Here is a 23,927-nt window from a genome sequence, read left to right as displayed (position 1 = left end):
ATCATGTCACGCTGAACTGTGCATTAGGGTGGAAGTAGCGAGCATGGCTTTGAAGCCACGCCTGCCACGGCTCAGCAAAAAGCATCTTTCCCTGCTTGAGGAAGATGGTTGGACCAGGCAGCCTCCAGAAGTGTCTTCCCACCTCAGTCACTGTGATCTGGCGATGTTTGCGTCAAACTATTTGTTCTCCCCTGTGTGTCCGTCTGTTTGAGTTAAGGGCACGAATGTCCTTTGTCTAGCTGCGATGCCAGCTTGCCCGCAGCGTGGTTGGGATGACAGAGCCGGAGCCACCGAGGTGCCCTGACGGGGCACAGACCGGGGAGGCTCAGCTCAGCGGCACGGCTGGGCAGCGGCACACCGGAGCGGCACGGGCTGGCAGCGGGCAGCTGCGCCAGCTGCCCCCGGTGCCCAAGGCCTGGTGCCTCCTGCCAGAGCCCTTCCATAGCCGAAACCAAACGGGTTTCGGGATGGCAGAGGCGGGCGGGCAGCACCTGCCCGCTCCCGCACCGCATGCCGCAGCCCTGCCCTGCCTGGGCGCACTGGCGGCGGGCGGTCCGTGCCGAGGAGCGACCCACAGGAGCCAAACCTGCCACCGCCGCCCCTCAGTCACCGCGGTCGGCGCTTATTCATCCTCCCCGGAACGCCCGCCGGGCGCCGCCGGCCGCGGCAGGTGGGGCAGGGCTGCGGCGCGGGGGTCGCTGGGATGTGTAGTTCCTTGGGGCAGGCGGCGGCGGCGCGGCGCGGCGGCTCGGACTACAAGCCCCAGGGCGGCCCGCGGGGCCCGCACCGCGCGTGGGGCGGTGGCGGCGGGAGGTGGATCCTGGCAGCGCGGCCCCGCGGCTCTCGCCGCTCCCGGGGGCGGCCGAGCGGAAACCCGCCCCCAGCCGCCCGGCATCCAGGAGGGCGACGGCTGCGGCCAGGGCGAGAGGGATGCGCCTCGCCCTGTCCGACAGCGGCGAGCAGCGGCCGCCCTTGATTAGCAATTAGCCCGTCCCCAGTCCCCCCTCGGCAAACACTGTCCCATGAACGCCGACCCGCCGCTGGCAGCAGCGGCCGACGGCTTCTCCCGCGGTGCTGGCGTGCGGGTCGCTTAAGCCATGGGGAATGGGATGAACAAGGTAACCCCGCTCGTCGTTGTCGCCGTGCGCGAGTGCATGTGTGCGGGCCAGCGCGGCGGGGCCGGGGGCGGCTATCCCTCCCCGCCTCGGGGCGGGCGGGGTGCCGCGGCGCCCTCGCCTTTGTCTCGCCCCGGCGCCGTGGGCACCCGCTCCCGGAACAAAGGCCAGGGCAGGAGGGCTTTTCCCTTGGGTTTTGGGGGTCCCCCGCCTCGGGGCGAGGGCGGAGGGACGGAGACCGCGGCCGCGCCGCTCCCTCGGGGCGCGCCGCCCTCTCCTCCTCAGCCGCAGCGCGGGCGGGCGGGAGGGGGGCCCCTGGTTTCGGTGATGTGCCCGGGCTTCCCCTTGCCGGGCGAAGCGAGTTCCCCGCTGTCGGCGAGGGCCGCCGTGCCCCCGGCGCCGGACTTCAGTGCCCTCTCTGTGTCCCCCAGCCCGGGGGTGCCGTGGGGCAGAGCCGGCAGCCCCTGAGGCGCGGCAGGGGCCGTCAGCGGGCGCCGCGCTGAGCCGAGCCGGGGCACCTGGGCACAGCCCGCTCCGCTCCCGCGCCGAGGAGCAGCCGCTGGACATGGGCTGGGCCCGCCCGGTGCCCGTGGGACAGGAAAGCGCTCGGCCCCAGTGGAGATCGCAGTGAGGAAGAGGAAGGAAGATGGATCTGTTTTGCAGAGGGTGTTGGCCTTTTGGCAGTAGGGGGCTTATTGTACGCACCGATTCCTCTGGCATGTCATGGTGGTTACCTAGGGACCACTGTGATTTTTCTCAGTATCTCCACCTCTGTTTAAAACCCAGGTTTGAAAGTGTGGTGGTAACTAGCCTTTTATATATAGCTTACTATGAGGAACAGAAGTTGAGTCATCTCCTCTGTCTTACATCCTGCTTTGAGTGCTTTGGGAGTAGCTTTGCTGTGTGGCCTCTGACAAAGCAGAGGAGAACAGCTAGAAATAGCTCCTCACATTTTGTCCCAGTCTGACATCCTTGCCCCTGGAAGGGTCATCAGATTGATGAACATCCAGAGTGCTCAGTGTGCTCTCTGGAAGGGGAAGCCTTTCCATCCCATGGGTAGAGACATTGAAATAGAAACCTTTGGCAGGGAAAAGATCTGGCTGCTGAGGAATCGAGTTAGTGCGTAGAAGGTAGAGCCTCCCTTGGTCCTCTTCTCAGTTTTTACTTTCAAAGTCTGGGAATAATGCTGTAATATTAGCCACTCATTGATATTAGCCTTCTAGAAATGACCAGTTAGGAAGATATACAGCTAGAGAAACTCCTTTTGGGCCTCTGGTATATTTGTAGTAATTTTCTTGGAATGCTTGAAATTATCAGAACGTTTAGAGAGATGCAATATGGGATGCTTAAGTTGCAGTCTGGGGAGAAAAAAAAATAAAACCAAAAGGACAACTCTCAGCCCTTTGAAGCTGCGTTGCATTTTACTGTGGTACTATGTGGGTAGGAATTGGCAATCTGTGACTGGCCAGTTTGGTCATTTTAATTCTGTTAAATGTTGCCCTGACATGTACCACGTGGTGCTTTCAGGACAAGCATAACACCACTTGGATTTTTCTCCCCTTTCTTATAGCTGTATCCAAGAGGTTGAGCTGTTCAGCATTTTGGGAAGGGCTGGCTCCTTTAAGGAGGCTACAGTCATGTAGGGTACTGGCCATCAGGGTTTATAATTGTAGGGGTCCCACATGTTGGTGTGGAACTTGCCACCTTCCGAATGTGTCTCTGGATCATCTCTTCCTCCTGATCTCGTGAGTCGGCGAAGCTGGAGGGGCAAGGGAAGTATGGAGCCATCAGTGCAGATGTAGGTGGGATTTGCTTGACTCAGTGTAGTCAGTCAATACAAATTGCCTTAGTTTCCAGCTGAAGTGTGTTTCTAGTGGTAGATCTGTGTACGGATGGTAGGAAAAAATAATCAGCTTATTTGATGATGGATTATTTCATTTAAGGAGTCCCTTTGTACGGATGCCAAGGGAAGAGGATTAGTGATGGCCTGGAATGGGTGTGGTAAGAAAGAGCTCCAGGGATTGCTACAGCCTGTCAATACTGATTCGTTCTCAGTGGCATGGTCCCTTCTTAATTATTCTGTCCCATTATACTGATGTATTTCATAGCAAATAGCAATTGCACGTGACTTTATGTGGCCATTAGAGTGATAAGGGCTGGAGGCCTGGCATTCTTTTTAGGTGAGGTTTATCTTTCTTTGCTAATTTTCTCTGTAAAATTAGCCTGGCCTAGTTTTTTTTTTTTTTTTCTAAAGCCCATCCTAGACTTCTGACATTTCCTGAATTAAACTGAAATAATTTGTTCATAAACACGTTTTTTATTCTGTTCAGAGAAGGAGAATCAGCCTGTGAATGTGCATTGACCTGCCTAGTTTAATTTTCAGTACTTCACCTTTTTTCCTTGTATTTTTAAGATGTATATTTTACAGAATGAGTAATGGGGTCTGACTTAGGAAATTGTCTCAGTAGTCTGATTTGTGTTCATGGTTAATGTCTAACTTTGACTTGTATTCAAAGTTCAAGTTGAAGTCTGTGGTTGAAATGTAGAAATGTTTTCCAGGAGCTGAAGTCTAGCGGCTGAGATGGTGACCAGATTTGACTATCTGTGAACAGGATCTTGGTGAAGAGCTCTTCCTGGGGTTTAGTTGTTGTTTAGAGCTGTTAAAGTTAACTGACAGTTATTCATGTAAACTCTTCAGAAGATTCGAGTATTATCTCTATGAAAAAGGGCAGATAAGCCCTGCTTGTTGTAGGAATGGATTAATAAGAAATTTAAACCAGTGTGGCTAGTTACAGCTGAGGTAGCTAATTTTATGGAAGTGAGAGAAGCTGTGCCAGTTCATGTCAGCAGCAAATTCCCCTCACTGATGCGTGCCACTCTCGTGTACTACTGGACAAAGGTAGGTTTGTCTTCTCCTTTTGCAGTGCCCCAACACCTCTGAGAAAGCCCCGTGCACTTCTCCAGAGTGCCCATCAGTACTAACACAACCAGAAGCAGTGTTAGGCAAGAGTTAGATGCTTTATTATAGGCATTTGTTGATAGAGGAAACAGCAGCAAAGTAGCCCTTTAAGCCATTTTCCAGAGAGGTGTGTTGTCAGAGAGGATTGACAGAAGCATTAGCAACTGCTGTCTGTTCCAGGGCTCAGTCTTTGTGCAAGGTGGAGAACATGAGCCGCTCTCATGCGAGGTACAAACTAGGACAGACGTTGGTGTCCTTGTCCCTTGGCGCATTCTTTACATCGGTTACTTGTTCTGTGGTCTGATTTTCTCAATGTTTCGGATCATATAAAGATGCTACTGTTTTTATTCATATAGCAGTGGTTGAGAGGTTCACAAAAACAACCACCTTATTTTTCTACTCTTCTGACTCCCACCCCTTCTCTCTCACACGCCCCTAGCTGCCATCAGCCTTCATTTTGCACAGCTCGGAGTTGCAGTTACTGAAGGCAGTGTGAGATGACACAGCTGAAAGTTCCCAGCCATAGTTGAGTGCTGAAGTATTAGTCAGCATGACATAAAGATTCACTTCTTTTCAGGTAGCTTTCACCCATAGTAATGTTTCTTGCTTCTAGAATGACTAGTACAACAGGGATAACATCTGTCCTTGGTTGCACGGTGTCCTAATTACCTGCCTATCATACAGCATTGCTTCCTGATGTACAAATGCAGACTTCTCGATTTTTCCTCCTTTGCCAATGAGAAACCTCATTTCTGCAACCTCCCAGTGTTTCTCACTATCTTTAATTTCTAATGTCAAAGCTTAATGACTATGAATTGAAATTAGGCTTTATTCTCTCTTGAGAATGCACATTTGATGCAGAAATAATGTTCTAGAGTCTAAAATGCTATAGTCTACAGTAGTAATGGTGTGATGGAAGATCTGTGCTGCAGATAGGGAATACCAGACAGCTATTTTAAAATAGCAGAAAGCCTTGAATTTTATTTTTTTTTATTTTTTATACTGAAATTGAGGGAGCTCACTGGGGTGATCTTGTTAGTGAAATTCATTCATAACTTGAGTCCCTCTTGCTTTGGAACATGATTTTGTTTGCAGAATTTAGTCTCTTTGGCAGTGACTCTTGAGTACTGCCCTATCTGGAACAGGTACAGGCTTCTTTTTCCTAGCCTGGGATGCAGCATTAGAGCTGCACTTCTAGCAATGTCATCAAGAGTGCTTGAAATACCGAATAGTCCCTTGAAACCATGAATCTTGCGCACATGGAAGGGGACAGCAGGATGTTGGAAAGCTTCTTTACCCTACACCATACCCTGGCATTGGAAACTGGCCTGGGCATTTTTACTGTCTTTGTAAGAATGTTGAATTTGTACAAATGAAGAGGGAAGGAAAAGGGAGAAAGCTATCTCAGCTTCTTTGCAAAATGTACAGGTGCCCCTACTAAGGAACTGTTTTCTTGATGAACCAATGCTGTCAATCAGCCCTTAATTTTCAAGCGAGGATCTACAAGCTATCAAGTACAGCAGGGGTCCTGGAGAAGCTGTCTTTTTGTATCAGAGGGGGAATTGAGCCCTGTGTTTAGAGCTGGTGTGACACAGAGACAGAGCAGGCAGAGTGATCATCCAGCAAAGCCTAAAGGGAGGAATGTTTGCGCAAACCAAAGCTGCAAGGAGTGCAAGAAGTGCTGCAGCTTTCTGTTTCCCGCAAGGCTCGATAAATAACAGCGAACGTGATGCTTTGACCAGATGAAAGCTGTGAAGTTAAGGCAGGTCAGAAGCTGTTTTACAGCCTCTTCTGCTGGCCCTGCTAACCTGTGCATGGTGAGCTGGGTCACCTTTCAGCAGGAGGGTTGCAGTGAAACCAAGTCTGTGGCAATGATCCCTGATGAAAAGTCCTTCATGACTTTCCTAAATGGGTGGAGTTTTCCTTTTAAATAGCTGTGCCTGAGAGGCTGTTGCTGCTGTTGTGGTGACACTGGGGTGTTGGGGTGTTGCTAAGGCTATAGGAAGTCAGTGCTGATATATCTGTATTGGTGGTATGCTGTAGGTGGGCTGAAGAAAAATGGATTGTATGGTTTCACCACCACAGTTCTGATCTCCTCAAAGGATGTGGGTGTGGAGACTTCAGGTGGCAGAGAACAAAAATCTTGGCCAGCAGTTCGGTGTTCCTGGCGGTTTTTGATGTGTGTACTGCTGTTCCCAAGTCTGGGAGGGTTATGAGAGGGTAGCAGGGGTAGCACTACAGTGTCACCTGCCTCTGTGTCTGTGCGTGCCCGTGCTCTCAAGCACGTGCTGGTCCTTGGGCAGACCTTGATACTCCCCAAGTACCTGGTACATGTTGTGGAAGGAGACTGAAGTGCAGTTAAAGAATGTCCTGTAACTGACACCTGTGCAGGCATCTGAGGGTGTGGGGTGAAGGGGTAGATCTGTGAGAGAAACATGCATTTCACAGACTTGTGGCAGTTCCCTTGCTATGTGAGCACACAAGTCACTGTTTGCAGTGATTTCCTCTAAGAGCTCCACAGTGCTGCAGCCCTGACTTGCATGGCTTTGCACTTCAAAAGCCTCGAAGGATGTCATTTTGCAGGGCTTTGTCCAGCTTCCTTAGCAACTTTAGGCAAATCACCTTTGCTGTGTGAAGTTTCATCATTAGTTCCATGAGGGTAGCTGTTACCCTGCTGCGGGGGGCAGGGGAGAGCTGTGCTGTGAGGCTGCTTCGTAATTTGTAAACTACATTTGCTGTCCTTGGAGAGCCTCCATTAAGTGAAAGAATCCCCATGATTAACAACCCCCTTCTGCCAAGGAATGCTGTCAAAGCACAGTATGCCTAGAGCTATCTGGTCTGAGAAGGTTGCAAAAGTTGTCAGCATGTTTTAGATTGCATTTCACAATAGTCTGCCAAAGTAGTATGTTCCATCCTGTATGCAAATTGAACTTTGTCAAATTGTCTTACCACAAGATATCTATATTTGATACTATATTTCTTTCTCACAGATTCTGCCTGGCTTGTTCATTGGCAACTTTAAAGGTAAGATTAGTTTTATTATTATCTCTAGGATTACTTAGCAGGGGTCCTAAAGTGTTTTGCAGGCACTCAGAATTCTCTGACATCTCTGTAGCTTTTTAACCCCATGTTGCTTCATGTCTGGATTCACCTGGTGGCCCTTAAAGAAGAGCGCGTTTGCTCTCTCCTCTGTGTGCTGTGCTGCAAGTACTTTGAGAAAAGTAAAATTAATACCATCTCCTTGGAGCAACGATTCCTGTGCTTGGCAAGCAAGCCTGTAAGCCAGGCAGACTCTTTGTAAGGCTTATTGCAAGTCCTCCTTATAAGTAAAGGCTTACTATACCTCCTGCTCATTGCTTTCATTATTTTGGTTATTTATAACAACTGCTAAAGAGTGCTGTTGTCACCGCTTGTGAGACTGATATGTCTGCTGCTTGCAGCCTGACCACTGATACTCACACTGTCTCTGTTGCAGATGTAAGTTTCTATGGATTTTTTTTTCCTTCATGCATGAGGTTTATTTTTTGTGTACAGAAAAACAGACACATTTAGAAATCACAGGAAACTTTATGCAGACATCCAAATAAATAACCTGTTCTCAAAACACTCTCTTAGTAGCAGTTCTGGCTGACTCTCCCTACTCAGAAGTAAACCAGTTGTGCATGTTCAGTGTTTTTGGTAGATGTAGACCCCATATTTCTTATGCTTGGGTAAAACAGCAAAGCAGGGCTCACAGGGGCTCTTGCAATAGATATCCTGTCCTTCCTGGGCTGTCTGATACCACACCCAGACTGTTAAGGCTGGCACCATCTACACTGGATTTAGATGGTGCTCCACCTTCTCTCTGCCTCGTACCCACTCTTCCTTCCATGCCTCCCCATCTGAAAACCTGTGAGTTCAGTGGGTTTTGCCTGATTTACCTGCTTCTGGATCTGCTGACCCATACTGTGGATCCAGTGCTTGCTGCCCCTAGGGACATGGAGCTGATAAGTTTAGAAGGCAGCCCGGAGGTACACATGAGGTTAAAAGCTGCCTTTTGCCACACCATGAACACAAGTACAATTGCTACTGTGTGAGGGAGTTAATCATGCCATGGAAAATGAGAAGATAGAGGTGATTTCATGCTGATAATGAAAGGAGAAAAAAGAAAATTATAGGAAAAAAAATGAAAATAAGGCCAAGAGGATAGTTTTGAAAGCCCTTTGGATGGACCACTGCATGGTCTGATGACAAAATTAACTAACTTGGTCGCAGCCATGTTGCTTCCTCTTTTTGTTTTCTTTTCTCTTCCTGAAGTAATTCAGGCAAGGGGTGGAATTGGGAAGATGTTGGACTGTGGAGTCCTTCAGGTTTCAGGTAGGGTGGGCAGGGCCCTGGTAACGTGGCTCCCAATCAGTCCCGCTCACCATGGCCATCCCGCTGGGAAGCCCTTGCGCAGGGGAGTGAAACTCAGCAGGAGCATCTGTTTGCTGGTGCAGCTCTGTTTTCAGGGCAGGGGACTTGGCCAGGGTTGCAGAGTGAGTCAGCATCTCTGCCCACGCCAGGCCTGTGGCCCTGTCTCTCCCCGTGTGCCTTGGGAGTGGCCCTGGAATTGCAGGGCAGGTCATACCCACGTGGAGAGCAGAGGTGTGCAGGTGGAGGTGCTGTGGCTGGGAAGTGTCTTTGGGAACCTCGCTGAAAAAGAAGCAGAAGGTGTAATGCCTCTGCTTACCTCCAGAAAAGAGAGGAAAGATGAGTTGACTTTAACCCTAGTGCTTGTTTTATGGAGCCTGTTTTTAAAATTAATTAAAAACACAAACAAAAATGTCAGTTTATTTACTGCTATGACCTTTGCTCAGATTGCATTAAATCATTACATTCTCCCCTCAGATAAGCTACCATACTTGGAGAGGGAAAGACAGGTCTTGCAGTACTTCACTAATATGAGAGCGTCCTTTTACAATTCTTACCCTTTTCTGCATTCCTTGTCCCTCAACTTCCCCTTGCCTCACTGCATAGGAGTAATTGCAGCAAGCTCTCTGTGCGGTGAAATCATCCCATTTAGGAACAGGTTATTGGTTAATTACCAGTGTATTTTTCTGGAGGAGTTTGATCCTGATGTTCCTGGGGCATGTTCTGATTTGTGAGACTTTTTAAAAAGTGACTAGTGAGCATTGAGGCTGCCACGAAGGGGATCACTGACTGAGAAATACTCAGCAGCATGTGCAGTTGGGACTGGTCAGAGTATCCTGATTTGGGCAGCTGAAATGACTAGCTACTCATAAAGGCAGAGATTTACAAAGTTATTTCCTGTAATGCATTTTTCATCAGTCTCCCGTTTTTGAGCCTAAGATTGATAGCTTGAAATTGAACAAAGTTGCATCTTGTCAGTAAGAGGAGGAAACACTGAATCCCTGGTGTTGTGCATCTCGCCCAGACACAGGGCTGAGAATTCGAGGCACTGTCTGAGTCCCTGAGCTGGGGTGGGGAGTAGGCAGCTTCTCCTGAAGTTGAGTCAGGGGAATGTCTGTAAATCGCTCTGATCTGCCCTCTGGAGGATAGTCTTTCCCCAGTGGCTCCTCAGGGAGCCTGGGCGTGCACGGTTTCCAGAGCTCAATCAAAGTACCATCCTACTCACACTCCTGTCTTGCTGCTGCAGGGAACCCTGGCAGGCTGGGAAAAGGCACAGTTCTTCTAGATGGGTGCCTCTCTGCTGAGTGAAAGTAGGATGTTTGAGATGTTAAACACTAATTCTGGAGGGCTGTTGTCTGGAGAAGGCATTCAGGAATTGCTCTGATTGGGGAATTATTATTCACCATTCAGCTATATTTCTGCTTTTAGGCCTAGTAAATTTAAATACAGTCTATGACAGAGCAGTGCAAATTCTGCATTTGACTGGGAGATAAACTGAGGCCCAGAAACAGCTTGTGAAATGAACCTGTGGCAGAAATGGGAGCTGAGCTTGCTGCTTCTGCTTTGTTTGGTGTTTCACAAACCTCTAAACACATAGACTTGAGAAGGGCTTTAATAATTACCTTAAGGATCTTTAGTGTAGAAAGTTACGTGTAGTGCTGATTATGAAAAGCACTGAAGTATCTCCTGAAATCCTCCTAAGCTGACAGAGCTTGAGTATGTCTCTGAAAACCTTTCCTGAATAAGCACAGATCTTGGCGTGTGTTCAAGTGCTTTTTATCTCACAGGCTCTATAAGCATGATTCAGCTCATCAGGAGCACATGAAAAGTGTGGTATGCTCCTGAGAGCTTATATTTGATATTGCACAGCTAGAGGGCAGAAAAATTCAAGAAGAACCATAGATGTCCATATAAAATACAAGACTGAGTCTGGTCTGAAAGCCCAGAAGGAAACGGCACTTGAGATTTTCCTTTGAAAGTGAAGGAGTAGTTATTTCTTTGCAAATGCCAGAGTAGCAGGCTAAGAGAGAAAAATGAGGGAAAAGAAAGAGGAAATTAACTCCTCTTTCTGCCTCTGGTTTTGGAGAAGATTTGTTTTGTTTCATTTGTACCTTACAGATGAAATGTGATCCTCTCAAAAGACAAAGAATTTATTGTGGGACTGCATGTCCACTTGTCTTCTGCACTGGAAACCCGATGGCCCTTGAAAGTCACCTGTGCTCACAACAAAAATGGTTGCTTTGTTCCTTAAGGGATTGACAGGACAGCCTGGTTATCTGCACAAATGGAAAACAAAATCTGTTTCTTCTGATCAGAGATTCTTAGTGGATGTTCAGTTTGCTTCCAAACCAAGAGGTGTGGCAGTAGCAGAAACCAGAGAATCAAGAGTGTTTCTACCTTGAATATTAAAGAGCTTGTGTCCTTCCTTGTTTGTAATCATTCAAGGTTTTTTCCATGGAATATTTGGGGGGTTTTTAATTTGAAGGGGAATGCCACAATATGAGGTTTAATTTCCCCAAAGAGTCCAGTGTTGCTGTAGATGGTCTGGAGAGTCTTGGGGAAGTTTCTGCCCTTCCCATTACTAAGTGTATAAAAAGGCAATGCCCACCAAGTAGTTCTGCTGTGTTTCTAAAGTCAGTTAATTCCTGTTCTCATCTGCTTACTATTTTTTTAAGTTCCATTTCCTAAGGCTTTATACTGGATACTGAAAACAGGAGAGGATGGAGGTACCATTTACTTTTTCAGCTTCACCTTTTGAAGGAAGACTATTGGTACTCCATGAAACAGAGTACTCACCTATTTCCCCACCTTTCTTGTTCCCCAAAAAGGTCCTTCTAAGAGGATGGGACAAAAGATATTTTAGAACAAAGTGTGAAGTGGAGACAGGAGAGGTTGAGGTTTTGTTCATGTACACAGTTTGTGTGTGTGTCTGTAACTGCACATAACTGGATTCAGGAACAAAGCTCTCCTGATGGGAAACCATTCTCAGTAATAGCTCTTAGTGCTCTGAACCACTGCAGAGGATGTTCTTCTTTAGGTGGCTGTCTCTCTATCTAGCTCTCTCCAAAGCAGAAGAGAAAGTGTAGACAAAATTTTGCTTTATATAATAAAAACAAAAAGATGTGATGATGATGAAATTGTCTCTACACATCTGCAGATTGAGACTTAATACTGCTGTACATGCTGGGCTGACTTGCCTTGTCTAAGAGGAAGTCCTTATCCCTCACCTTGCACTTCTGTGGAGGCACTAAAATACTGAAGAAAGGGAGGATGGTTGTAGGTACATTTGAGACTTCACCACTGTAGTACTGGAGTTGTTCAGTCATTTATGTGCCTTAACTGCAGTGGTTGGAGCTGTGTCTCTTTTGCTGACTGGGATGGAAGCACACTGCACTAGGTGATTTTCTTCCCAGCACACAGTAAGGCTTCCCAGAGCTGCAGGGAGACAAATTCTGAGGCCCCAGTCCCATTTTGCTGACTTTGGGATTGGTTTTGTATATAAGTGTTTGTAGCTCTCTGCATGAATAGAGGTCAAGCTTGGAGTCACAGTATGAAACTGAGGGAAAAAGGCTAAATGTGGGAGGGAGAGAGGAAGAGTTCCCCAGTGTGAATTGTGTCATTTTGTGTGAAGAGAGAATTTCCCAAAGGCTTAGCTCAAAAGTCCACATCTGCATTAGCTGAGAAGCAGTTTGCTGTATGACACAGAATGTTAGGTAAGCTGTTGTTAAGGAATAATACTGCATTTGAGGCACCCTTTAGAGGATGCACAGGAGGGGGCTCTGGTAGGTAGGATTAATCATAACATTTGAAAATGGGGTGTTTCACACTGTGATTTCAAAATGTGAGTTTGCATGTGCTTGTACAGCATTGTGCTACAGCAAAGAAGTTAGAATTGCTGTGGTGGTGGTGGTTCTTTTGGTTTTTGGTGGTTCTTTACATAACTTCTAAATTTTTTTTTTTTGTTATTTATGGTATGAGACTGTGAGTGACAGGATATTTTATTTGTACTGCTGTTTAAATAGCCTTATCTGTAGTATCTGTAGAGACTTAAGGCAGGTGCTGGGGAACCGGGGGAATTTCCCCTTTGTAAACTGTTTGAAGTTTAGATCCAGAAGTAGCTGGGAAGCTTTTTCTCCTCTACTTTAGTGAATTCAATGCTTATTTCCCAAATATATTAAGGACTTGTTGGCTACCTGGTGATGTATGTCTGGGATGGCTGTTTCCAGCTTGTTTCTAGGAATATCTGAAATCTCAGGGTGTAGTTTTGATTTGCTGAGATTCCTTTAGCCCGAGTCTCTGTTAACTGAAGAACAGAGGTATTTCAGTATTTTTGAGTTGTACTATGTCCATTAGGCCTTTCAAACTGATTCAAAGCAGTCAGCATTTAATTTGGATCATATCTTCTTTTAAAGCAGTTTGCCTTGTGTGGCAAGACATTTCTTACCACATAGGTCATACTGATAATTAGAGATTGGGATCTCATTGTGCTAGGTGTACCTTAACACCATGAATTCCAGCCAGCAGGCTCTGAAGTCTGCCCTTAGTCTTTGTAAGGCAGAAAACTGAGTTTTAGGGGCACTTACACTGGTTTCTGGGTTTCCAAATCCTTGCCTGCTTAGGCATTCCCTAAGGAATTGAGACTGTCCTACAAACTGTTAAAAAAATCTGAAGGTCAGGTGGGTTAGAGGATGTCGCCTGGTGAGCATTAGCATTTCTTCTTTGAAATGTTTACTCTGAGATTTTTAAGAAATTTTATTTGTTCTGTGAAGCTAGGCTTTAATTCTGTTTCAGATAGAATTTGTGTTAATTCTCTCCTGAAGGATTAGGCATCTGTGTTGATCATGCAGGCTTGAGCAGTAGTGAATAAAATCCTTGCAGTTTTAACTCTTTTCTTCATTTTATTAGCTGTAGAGAAGCTTTCATAATTGGATTAGGTTTAAATTTCATTGCTTGTTACTATGCTCACTTGGATCTTGTCTATGGGGCAGTATAATTAAATGTCCAGCTCTTCTTTTTGATGTAGAGAAGGCATTGAAACTTTATAGTAGGTGGATAAGACGACCCAGGAGATGCTAATTGAACTCTTGCCTGTACATAAAGAACGTACAGGTGATGCTATTATTTTTGTACCTAGAGAGAGCCGGTTCGAAACCTTTGTGGTCAGTGCTCTCTTTTTGTGTGCAGCCAGGCTAATGTGAAAAGATTGTATGGGCAGGTTTCGAAGGCAGGTGTTCCCATCACAAAACCACTGCTGTACTTACCATGGTGTGCTGTGCCATTCTCTAGCAAAAAGGTCAAAAGTAGATGGGCACAAGCTAACTTTTACCTGTATTGGTGGTTCTTTCAGGTTGTTTTTTGACTTGCTGATAGTTTGATATAGGGAAAGTTGCTCACTGATGACAGATAGTCTATTTTACCCTTTTTTCTCATAGAATCAAGCCCATGGTGTTGCCGTATCTAGCGTCAAATTTTCAGTCACCTCAGTTTTCTTTCCAGTTTTGAATGTCTGAAACCCCTTGGTTACAGGTCTAGGAACCACCTTTTCACAACTGCATTTCCTTGCTGTAGCATTTTGCTTTTTTATACATTTGATTTATTTATCACCTGTCTCTCTTTAGACTTAAAATTATCATTTGTATTGGCTGAATGCACATTTTTTTCTGCTGGTTCACAGAAAGTAAGAATCTTGTTATGGTCATGGCTTGTCTGCAGAGACCTCAATTCAAGTGGTATGGTTGGCTTCCCTTCTCAGACCTGGATATCACAGGGTCTGTTTCCCAAGTGAAAATGTATTCCCTGAAGGGGGATTTGTGGGTAGAGAGGAGGTCAGATATTTCTTGTACAGCTCTGAGTGCACGTTCAGATGGCCATCACCTGCACACAGGCATGCACAGACTCATATTTCAGATGCAAAATACATGAAACTTCTGACTTGAGAACACATTCCTGAGTCACTTAAGCTTGGTCTTTATATAGTATATAATTTGTTTTGGAGTTAGAAGTGTGTCTTCCCGTTACCCACTCTGATGATTATGTTCTAGAACAGCTGCATTTGAGGTTTTGCCTGACTTTATGCTGCTTCAAAAGGAAATGTATCAACAATAAGTAACTTTTCAACATGCACAATGGAAATGCTATTTCAAGAGATTAAAAAAATTATCTTCCTTTTTTCCCCTCTATCACAGATGCCCGAGATGTAGAGCAATTGAGTAAGAATAACATTACGCACATTCTTTCAATCCATGACAGTGCCCGCCCTATGCTTGAGGTAAGAGTTGTGGGGGACTCCACAGTAAATCATTCCTTTGCAGTTGACTGTCATGGTCATCTTTGGATTAATTTTTTTTTCTGTGCAATTGATGTTTTGAGACTGATTTTCTTGAAAGCTGTACTTTTGAGATCCAGCCACAGGTTTTGTTGCTGCTGCTGTTATAACAACAAGAAATGTAACTGACAAGGGAAGAGAACTACGCTGTCAATCTGTATAACACAATAATGGGATTATGTTATTAATTTAATAGTAAAGGTAAGTTTCCTTCTGTGTGGAGTTTAAGCATCACATAAACAACATTCCTTCCCCAGTACTAACCCTTCTGTGTACTTGGGCCCTTTCCTTGAGTCTTTATGGCAGATGGGTTTGCAGTCCTTTTCTATGTGAAATTGCCTTATTTAGGCTTGGAGTGTAGGAGGAACCAGTGATCCTCACATAATAGATCTAAAATAGCAGGGCATCTGTAGTCTCCAAAACTTTACATAAAGTATTATTCCCATTTTACTGAAGGGAAACTCATTTGAAGACCTGCACTTACTGTGTTATCTTGAGCAGGGAAGGAGCTGGGAACAGGATACAGGTCTCTTTTGTTGGAATGCTATGATTTCTTCTTTATACCAGCTTACCTTGGAGGAGAGTCTGCCTGGGCTTTGCTACATCTTAAAATCTGGTTGATTTATGTCAGGAACTATTATCCTCTAAAATTTGTTCATTCCTTCCCTGCATTCCACTTCTCGTGAAATGTGGCAAAATCATGGGTAAGGCAATAGTTGGTGTTAGCCCTCATATGCTGCTGGGAATCTCTACTTTTCTTTTTCTTCATGCAAAATGTCTCCAGTGATTTCAGTTCTTAAACTACAGAATTTCCACTTCTCCCAGGCAAGTCAATACGTAAGCCAAATGAGAGGTGTCCCCAGCAGTCACAGTCAACCTCAGTATCAAGGTAATGGTGAACTCTGGGTTGACCTTGAATTTATAAATGTGCTGAAGCAGATTTATAAATGTGCTTCATAAAATAAAATGTGCTCTAGCTGTTGGCTTTGTTACACTGTCCATTTGACTGGTGTTGTGCCTGATGCTTGTTAAGTCTGAAACAGACTGAATTTCAAGAGTGCTTTCAGTTGAAGAGATAAACTTTTGTGCTGAGTAAAGGAGATGCCATGTTGCCTCTAGGGTGCTGGTCTTTAAAATGAATGGAATTTTGTTTTGTTTTATCATGATTAGAAAACTAGGAAGACAGATCAGCTGCATGGTACAGATGAGCTGCAGCCTCAGGCCAGTGCTTCTGGTGGTGGTGGTGGTAGTTTTGGCAGCCCACACACCCCCTCCTTGCTTGTGGTGATGCATCTGTTTGTGGGGCTGCATGGTAAATAGAACTGGGAGCTTTTGTGGTTTAAATATAACCAGGGCACCATTTCTTCCTCTAGTTACCACCACAAAAGTCATGAAGGATTATGTTTACCTAGCTCTGTTCCCAATCTGGTTCACAGCAGTGTCTCAAAAGTAACAGTGGCACATGAAAAAACACATGAACAATATAACTGGTTGAGGATGGACTTGCTTTAATCACCCCTGCTTCCAACTGTGCCTTCGATTTTCTCTGCATACAGTATAGTTCCTTTAAAACTCCTCCCCAGTTCCTAAAATAGTTTAAGGATTTCAAATTCCATTTCTTTGGGAGCTGAGCTAATTTTGATTACTTTATCAGTCATGGTCTTACTGCGGTGATTGTTTGTGACTGAATGCTTCTGTTTAGGAACAAGAGCCTAGAAAACATTTGCTAGGTTTGGTTACTTCCTTTGTTATTTACATCTGTGCCAGGTTTTAGGTGGGTTTGTTTACAGCTTTTGTGTCCACATTGTGCTTGGGGATTGTTCTCATGTCCACTGAAATCAAAGAGAAATGTTTTCCCTATTTGTATCCCTCACCAGCTTTCTCCCCAAATTTCACTTGTGGAAGGTGATTACTTTTTGTTCAGAAATCATCTCATGTTATTCAGACTTCTAAACATGCAGTTGCAGTGATAAGGAAATACCTTTTCCTTGAGATTCCCTGTTTCATGTGTATGCATTTATGTGAATGCTGATCACCTGTAAAAAGCTGCCTTTGCTTCTGCAGTAGTTGCCTTTGTCTTTAGCTAAGAATATTTTATCTCGAGAATTCCCTAGTCCTGTAGGAGATGTAGGAACCTGTAGGAAATTCTACAAATAATTCATTAGACAAAGCTTTCTGTGCATGCTAAGGAAGGTAAGTGTTTTTAGACATTGAAAAGCCAGTACTATACTAGTAGCATGCTATCAAAGAGAATTTTGTCTTTTCTGCCCCTGTATGGAACAAAGAATATGGATGCATACTTTAGCTGTCAGAAGTCACAAGTTAACCACATCTTGCTTGTCAGATTTTGAAGTTTCATCACTGTTTTGATGCAATAATACATCTGAGTGGAGCGCTTAAAGTGGTTTATCAGAAGTACTGATTCTATACACAGTGGGTCTTGTGGGTAGATAATGAGAATGCCTAATCTCTCTGTCATTCATAGTCAAAAATGCAATACTCAAGAAATGGAAACCAACATCAGTCTATGCGATGAACACAAACTTGCTATGGATTGTAAAACTGTTTTCTGCTGCAGTAACTCGAGGCATTGTCCCTCTCTGTGATGTTACAGACTCTTTTTACCTGGTTGTTTGAAATGCTCACAGTACCTTTTAAAAAGTTGCTTTCCTGTGTGACTTAGGTTTTGGGTATACGTTGCTTCAGTTCCTTCTAAGTTCGTAAGCTATTAGAAAATGATTGAAGAGTTTCACAACAACGTATTATATTAGTTAGGTTACATGTGCCTACTGAGATATACTTAAAAAAAGTTTTCTTATAGAAATTTGCTTTTGGACATTATCTCAATCACCGTTTACAAACCCTTATGGATGTCTGATTCATGGTGGCTCATAATCAAAGTTTAGGAAGTCATGAGTACTTTCAAACTGGAATAACAGGAAAAAGTAGGTATAAAAGTAGTTGAATTCTAAGACTTCTTACACCTTTAGTCATGGCTAGCTTGCATTAAGTGAAGATACAGAATTGTTTGTAAGACTTCAAGTGATTTACAATGGAAAAAATTTGCCAAAATCTGGCCTGAACTATCTTGCCATAATCCATATTCTTTAGTTCTTTCGCATAAAATGTTTCAAAGAAGTTTTTCCTCTAATAAAACTGACTTTGAAATATATTCAGAGAGCATTCTAAGGCTACTTTTCCAACAAAGTGTGCCATTATTACACAGGATCTTAGGCAATTTGGTGAGAATTTTGTAGTTTAAAGATGCATGTTTATATCTCCTGTGATACAAATATCTATCTCATGGAAAACCCTATGGGTAGCAGGTAGCATGTCCAAGAGAAAGGTGTGCATGCCATATAGAACCAGGTTTGTTATTTCAGATGTAGTGAGTGAGAGCAGTGTCCAGCAGCACCATGTGTGCTCCCCTCAGAGCACTTTGGATGACTGCCCATGGGACACTCACAGATGTTTTATAAATCCACATAAGAGCCATGAACAGAGGAGAATAATTAGTTTTCTTGCCACCTGCTTTTTCTATTCTATTTATCCATTAGTTTAGGTTTTAAAATTTCTATTCAGAATATGAGACACTGAAAGGTAGATGGGGAAATATGTCTCCAAGTCTGCTTTAGATAATAGCATGTCTGGCAGTGGCCTGTAGGATCCATCCAACAGGTTGTCTCGTGTCTAGACTTCTGTAAGGCATTTGATATAGTACCCTGCAACATCCTTCTCAAAATTGGAGAGGTGAATGTGATGGCTGGACTGTCTGGTGGATGAGGAATTGCTTTTATGGTCACATCCAGAGGGTCAATAGCTCAATGTCCAGATGGAAACCAGTCATGAGTGGTGCCCCTCAGGGGTCTGTATTGAAACCACTGCTGTTTAATATCTTCATCAATGACATAGAGGGATCGAGTGCACCCTCAGCACATTTGCAAATGACAAAAATTTTTGTTCCAGTTGCTCAAATTAAGGTATGTAAAGGTAAATCTTGTTAATCTTAACAGAAGAATATGGTTGCAGTCCACTGAGGTGTTTGTCTCTGGATTTTCCAGCTGTTTAACTCTCTTCTGGGGTTTGTATGGCGATGAATATGGGCCCAAACTAAATAGACTGTTCATGTGGATTGTGCAGCAGCTTGAAAACAGCTGCATCTCATTCTGGAAAATGTAGGCTGTGGTGGACAGTCATGTCCAAGAAGCTGAATTTACAAGCATTCTTACTCATTCTCTTATCATTCCTCCCCACAACCACGAGTTTAAATGCTGGTAGAAGGAAGAATGCTTCCTATGCTGCATTGGGCAGTGGCTGCTGTGTGCAAAGCAGGAAGGAGGACAGTGTGAGGCCTGGGAGAAGGAGGAGTACTGAGTTGTTCCTGTCAAACAGAGGCTCAGACCCTGTCCCAGGGAAGTGTCATCCCCAAAGAGAGGCAGGGATGGATAGGCATTCTGTGGGTCCCATTTCTGTGTGGAAAGTCCGTATCAGGACTGTATGTCATTGTGGCTGGCAAATAATGTGTCTCAGATTCAGACTGGAAGGAAGCAAGACTGAGTGTGCGGGTTATTGCTGGAATATATTTCCAGAGGTAAAGGTGGGTTCTCTCATATGCTCCATTTTTGTGTGGAAGTGGATTCAGGTGAGGCTGGGTTGTAGCAGTCTTTACGCTTTGCATTTTAGAGCCGGAGCATTTCACAGTGCTCCGTCTGCCTGAGACATTTTGAGGTGCCAGTTGTGGTGACTGTTGTGAGCATTGCAGACACCTGTCCATCAGTCAGGAAATGGACTGAAACCAGCAGCTTCTTTCTCACAGTCCACCACACATTTGTCAGTTGCCAGTAATCTTGCTGCTGCTCTTGACCTGCACCAGGGGTTTGATCTAGTAAATGTATGAATCCCATTACCAGTCACCTGTGATTGTGGAGTCCTTTGGCATTAATTTATTTATAACATTATCATTGTCAGATTGACTCCTGCTGTGTCACAGGAAGCTTTAATGCTGCACTTATCTGGTAGACATCATAATGATCACAGTAATGTATATTTTAAATCCACAAGAGTTCATGTGGGCATGCCTGTACTGTCCCCTGCCACAGAAGCTCTCAGTTGTTCCCTCAGTTAATGAGGAACTGCATTAAGATTAGCTTTTTGCATGTGTGCTGCCTCTGTATGCAGGTCAGTTTTCTTTCTTTGTTTTCTGTGGCTTCAGAATATTTGTTTGGTTTTTATTTTCAGTAGTTGATCTTTTCCCCCTCATTCTGCAGTTATCCAGAGCACCCTAAGTGGACAATTATCTGTTTTTCCTTTGTATTCTGATGCCATTAACAATATTGTCTTAATCTGGTACGTGCTGTCTCCACAGCAGTGGTTTTCCCCTCTTTTTTCCTGAATTTGACTACCTAAATAAGTGTTGATAGGGTGGGTGGGTGGGTGGAGGGATGGGGAAGGCAGAGAAAAGCTGGTTGCTGGCTGAACTACTATGTGGGGTTTTGAGCAGCACAATATAGAAAAGACATTGAGCTATTGGAGAGTGTCCAAAGAAGGGCCATGAGGATGGTGAAGGGCCTTGAGGGAAAGCCTTATCAGGAACAGCTGAGGTCACTTGTTTTGTTCAGCCTGGAGAAGAGGAGACTCAGGGGAGACCTCATTGTGGTCTTCAGCATCCTCAGGAGGGGAAGTGGAGGGATAAGTACTGATCTCTTCACTCTCATGACCAGGACTTAAGGAAACAGCATGAAGCTGGGTCAGGGTAGGTTTAGGTTGGTTTTCAGGAAAAAAGTTTTTCATCCAGGGTAGTTGGGCACTGGAACAGGATCCCCAGGGAAGTGGGCGCAGTAGCAAACCTGTCAGAGTTCAAGAATTGTTTGGACAACACTCTCAGGGACCATGGTGTAATTCTTGGGGTGTCTTGTGCAGGGAGGTGAACTGAATGATCCTGATTGGTCTCTTCCAACTTGGCACAATCTATGATTTTTAAATCTCTTTTGTCCAGTCTATCAGTTTATGCAGCCTGCACAACTTAAATGAAATGTGTCTTTGGAAATAAAGAACTTCTCAGACAGGTTGTCTTATAAAGAATTTTAAATACTTTTTTCCTTTCAAATTCTAAAATTTTTATTCTAATAGAAATAGGGTTTCAAAAACTTAGTCTGAAAGGGAACTGAAAGGGCACAACAGTTAAAAAGCTCTGTGATGATCTTTTAGAAAAATCTTCCATACTCCGTGAGTAAACAGTTAAATGCATTAATAGAATACAGGCAATGAAAAGATGCTGTAACTGGAACAGAACCAGTAAGTGTGAGGAATAGAAGTTGTGGAAAAATAAGGATGATGTGGAGAAGATGTATAACTTCTCTGCACCAGTTTAATCACTGCTGAATGCTATGATATACCTGTTTCATAAGGTATTAAGGATGAGAAGCTTGCAACTGGGGAAATCACAAGAGGAAGTGCTGAATCAAGATTATGAATTAAAAATAAAGTGTACAACTGGCTGCTAAATTCAGACCTTTGGAAGATAATGAGGAGCTAAATGAGCACCTATGAAAAACTGAGAAATGTTTATAAGATCAATGGTCATAGCCTGAAGACCTGGTATAGATAATGGATTCATACCAGCTTGCATTAAGATATGGAATCTTGCTTCATATTTTTCAAGCCTGGCTGAATGTTGTAAGTCTTAATGCAGTTTTAGCTGAGCTTGATAATCTTGCATGTTTACCCATGATCTTTAGACTATACATGTGTGTTTTTTTAAGAAAGCAAAGTCAGCTGTTTTAGAAGAACTGAACTGGCAGCTCTGGCACAGTGCAGGTAATCTGTTTAGCACAGTTTGTGGATTGCATTTTTGCAACTATTTAGGTTCTGACTGTAGAAGCCTATAATATCTACAGTAAGCACGTAATATGATAAATTTGGCCTTATCTCCCTTAAGTTTTCTAATTCTTTCATTCTATTAAAAGTTTGGGGAAACTTCTTTCTCTCATAGCTGCACTTTCTAGATTGAGTTAATATTTTTATGTGTATGTATAAAAGGAATTACCCTTGAAAAAAAGGAAAAAGAATCCTGTGTTATGCCCCTAGTTTCCCCAGCTGATAACTTTGGAAGTGCTGAAAGCTGCTTTAGTGATTTGTTTTGTAGTCATAGATTCAGAGAACGGCTTGGATTAAAAGGGAATTTAGAGACCATCTCATTCCAACCGCCTGCTTTGGACAGGGACACCTTCCACTACACCAGATTGCTCAGAGCCCCATCCAGCCTGGCCATGAACACTTCCAGGGATGGGGAACCCACAGCTTCCCTGATCAACCTGTTCCAGTGTCTTACCCTCACAGTAAAGAATTTCTTCCTATAATCTAATCTAAACCTATTGTCTTTCAGTTTGAAGTAATTTTCCCTTGTCCTATCACTACATGCTCTTGTAAGAAGTCCCTCTCCATTTTTCTTATAGGCTCCCTTCATGGACTAGAAGGCCATAATTAGGATACCCCGAAGCTTTATCTTTACCAGGCTGAACAATCTCAATTCTCTTAGCCTTTTCTTCTAGGAGGGGTGCTCCATCCCTTTAAACATCTCAGTATCCCTCCTGTGGACTCTGTCCAGCAGGTCCATGTGCTGGGCTGTGTTGAGCTTCTCATCCACCAGCATCCCCAAGTCTTTCTAGGCAGGGCTGCCCTTGATCTGTTCATCCTTCAGTCTCTGAGGCCTGTCCTCACACAGATTCTAGTCCAGAAAGCATTTGTCTGGACTCAAAGACATATCACTGCTTAACATGAAGTAACTAAAAAGGGAAATACTGGGAAACCAATCAGCTGTAATTTTATTTTTTTTAAACAAAACACAAAACATCAACATATGTTTATTCTGGAGAGATACTGCTCAGGACGTGAAAACAGCCAATCTGTTAAAACTGTATTGCAATATTGGATAGCATGCAGAAGTCTTGAACTGTAAAAGGCCTTTCATATATGAAAATTGCATCTTGATGACATGACAATTGAAGGCCCTGCTGGGTATCACTGGGCAACATGTATAGGCTCTGTTGTCATTGAGATCCAACCCAAACACTTACAGGAACTGTTAAAGAGGGAGTGGCAAGACAGCCTTCAAAATCAGAGGTGCTAATATCATATAGCAAGGTTATGGCTGTTGTATAAAGACCAGCTCTACAAATTAATAATTTTGTCAAGTTGGACTGTTGCATTTCCATCTGTAGCACTCATATATCACCAGTGTTAGAAGCTGTTGGTTTTCAGCCCTTGTGTTAACTTCCAGAGAAAGTGTACAAGCACTTCTTCTAACAAAACCCCTTAGCTTTCCTCTGTGATGTTTCACTGTCTTTTCATGGTAAAGGTTTCCCCTCATGAGATGTTTCAGAAGACCATGCTGAGCAAAACAGCTACCATTTTTCTTTCAGGTGTAGCAGCACCAGGGGATTCTGGTTTGAAGTAATGCCCTGTCTGGGGCATTGATTCTGCTTGTGAAGTTGGCAGCTCTGACTAATTTTTCAAATATTACCCCAGTAGCCCACTAAGAAGCCACCAGCAGACTTGCACAAAGCAGCTTTTAAAGCGTGTCAGACCAGGCCTTCATGATGGGGTCCCCCTGGCAGAGGCTGCTCTGGTGATGAGCTAAATTAGTTAATAGTTTGACTTGCGCATCACACATGATGTGTCGAGGGAAGCATGTTCCTGTCAAGACAGGTGGCAGGGAGGAGAGGATGAAGACTGCTTGGAGCTTTCAGTGGTGAGCTCTTTGCATGAGGGATGTTGAGACCTGTAGATGTCTGGTGTTTCTGATTGCCTGGTTATAGTGTTGTCCAGAACAGGACAAGTGCTCTGACCTGCCTCTGCAGAGGACACGATGTGGAATGTGTTAACTCACACTTCTAATCACAGAATCATAGAATGGTTTGGGTTGAAAGGGACTTTAAATATCATCTAGTTCCAACTCCCCTGCCACGGATGGGCAGGAACACTTTCCACTAGACCATCCAATCTGGCCTTAAACATTTCCAGGGATGGTGAATCCACAGCTTCTCTGGGTAACCTGCTCTAGTGTCTCATCACCATCACAGTAAAGAATTTATTCTAGTATCTAATCTAAACCTCCTGTCTCTCAGATTGAGCCCAT

At 44.3% G+C, this 23,927-nt stretch overlaps 1 protein-coding gene across 1 annotated transcript in view; it reads left to right on the top strand.

The window, feature by feature from the left end:
• Nucleotides 1–841: 841 nt before the first annotated feature.
• DUSP22 (dual specificity phosphatase 22) overlaps nt 842–23,927 on the top strand; it is a 43,176-nt gene continuing 20,090 nt past the window's right edge. The window contains exons 1-3 of the mRNA XM_054284709.1: nt 842–1,118; nt 7,065–7,098; nt 14,652–14,734. Coding sequence (XP_054140684.1) covers nt 1,098–1,118; nt 7,065–7,098; nt 14,652–14,734 — 138 coding nt within the window. The 5' untranslated portion in view covers nt 842–1,097. The remainder of the gene's footprint in view (nt 1,119–7,064; nt 7,099–14,651; nt 14,735–23,927) is intronic.

Source organism: Melozone crissalis, unplaced genomic scaffold (assembly GCF_028551555.1).
Source record: "Melozone crissalis strain CALT ecotype California unplaced genomic scaffold, PUWL_Pcris_2 ptg000042l_1, whole genome shotgun sequence".
In the NCBI taxonomy this organism is placed as follows: Eukaryota; Metazoa; Chordata; class Aves; order Passeriformes; family Passerellidae; genus Melozone; species Melozone crissalis.
The sequence above is the reverse complement of the archived record's forward strand: the minus strand, read 5'-3'. Positions and strand labels throughout refer to the sequence as shown.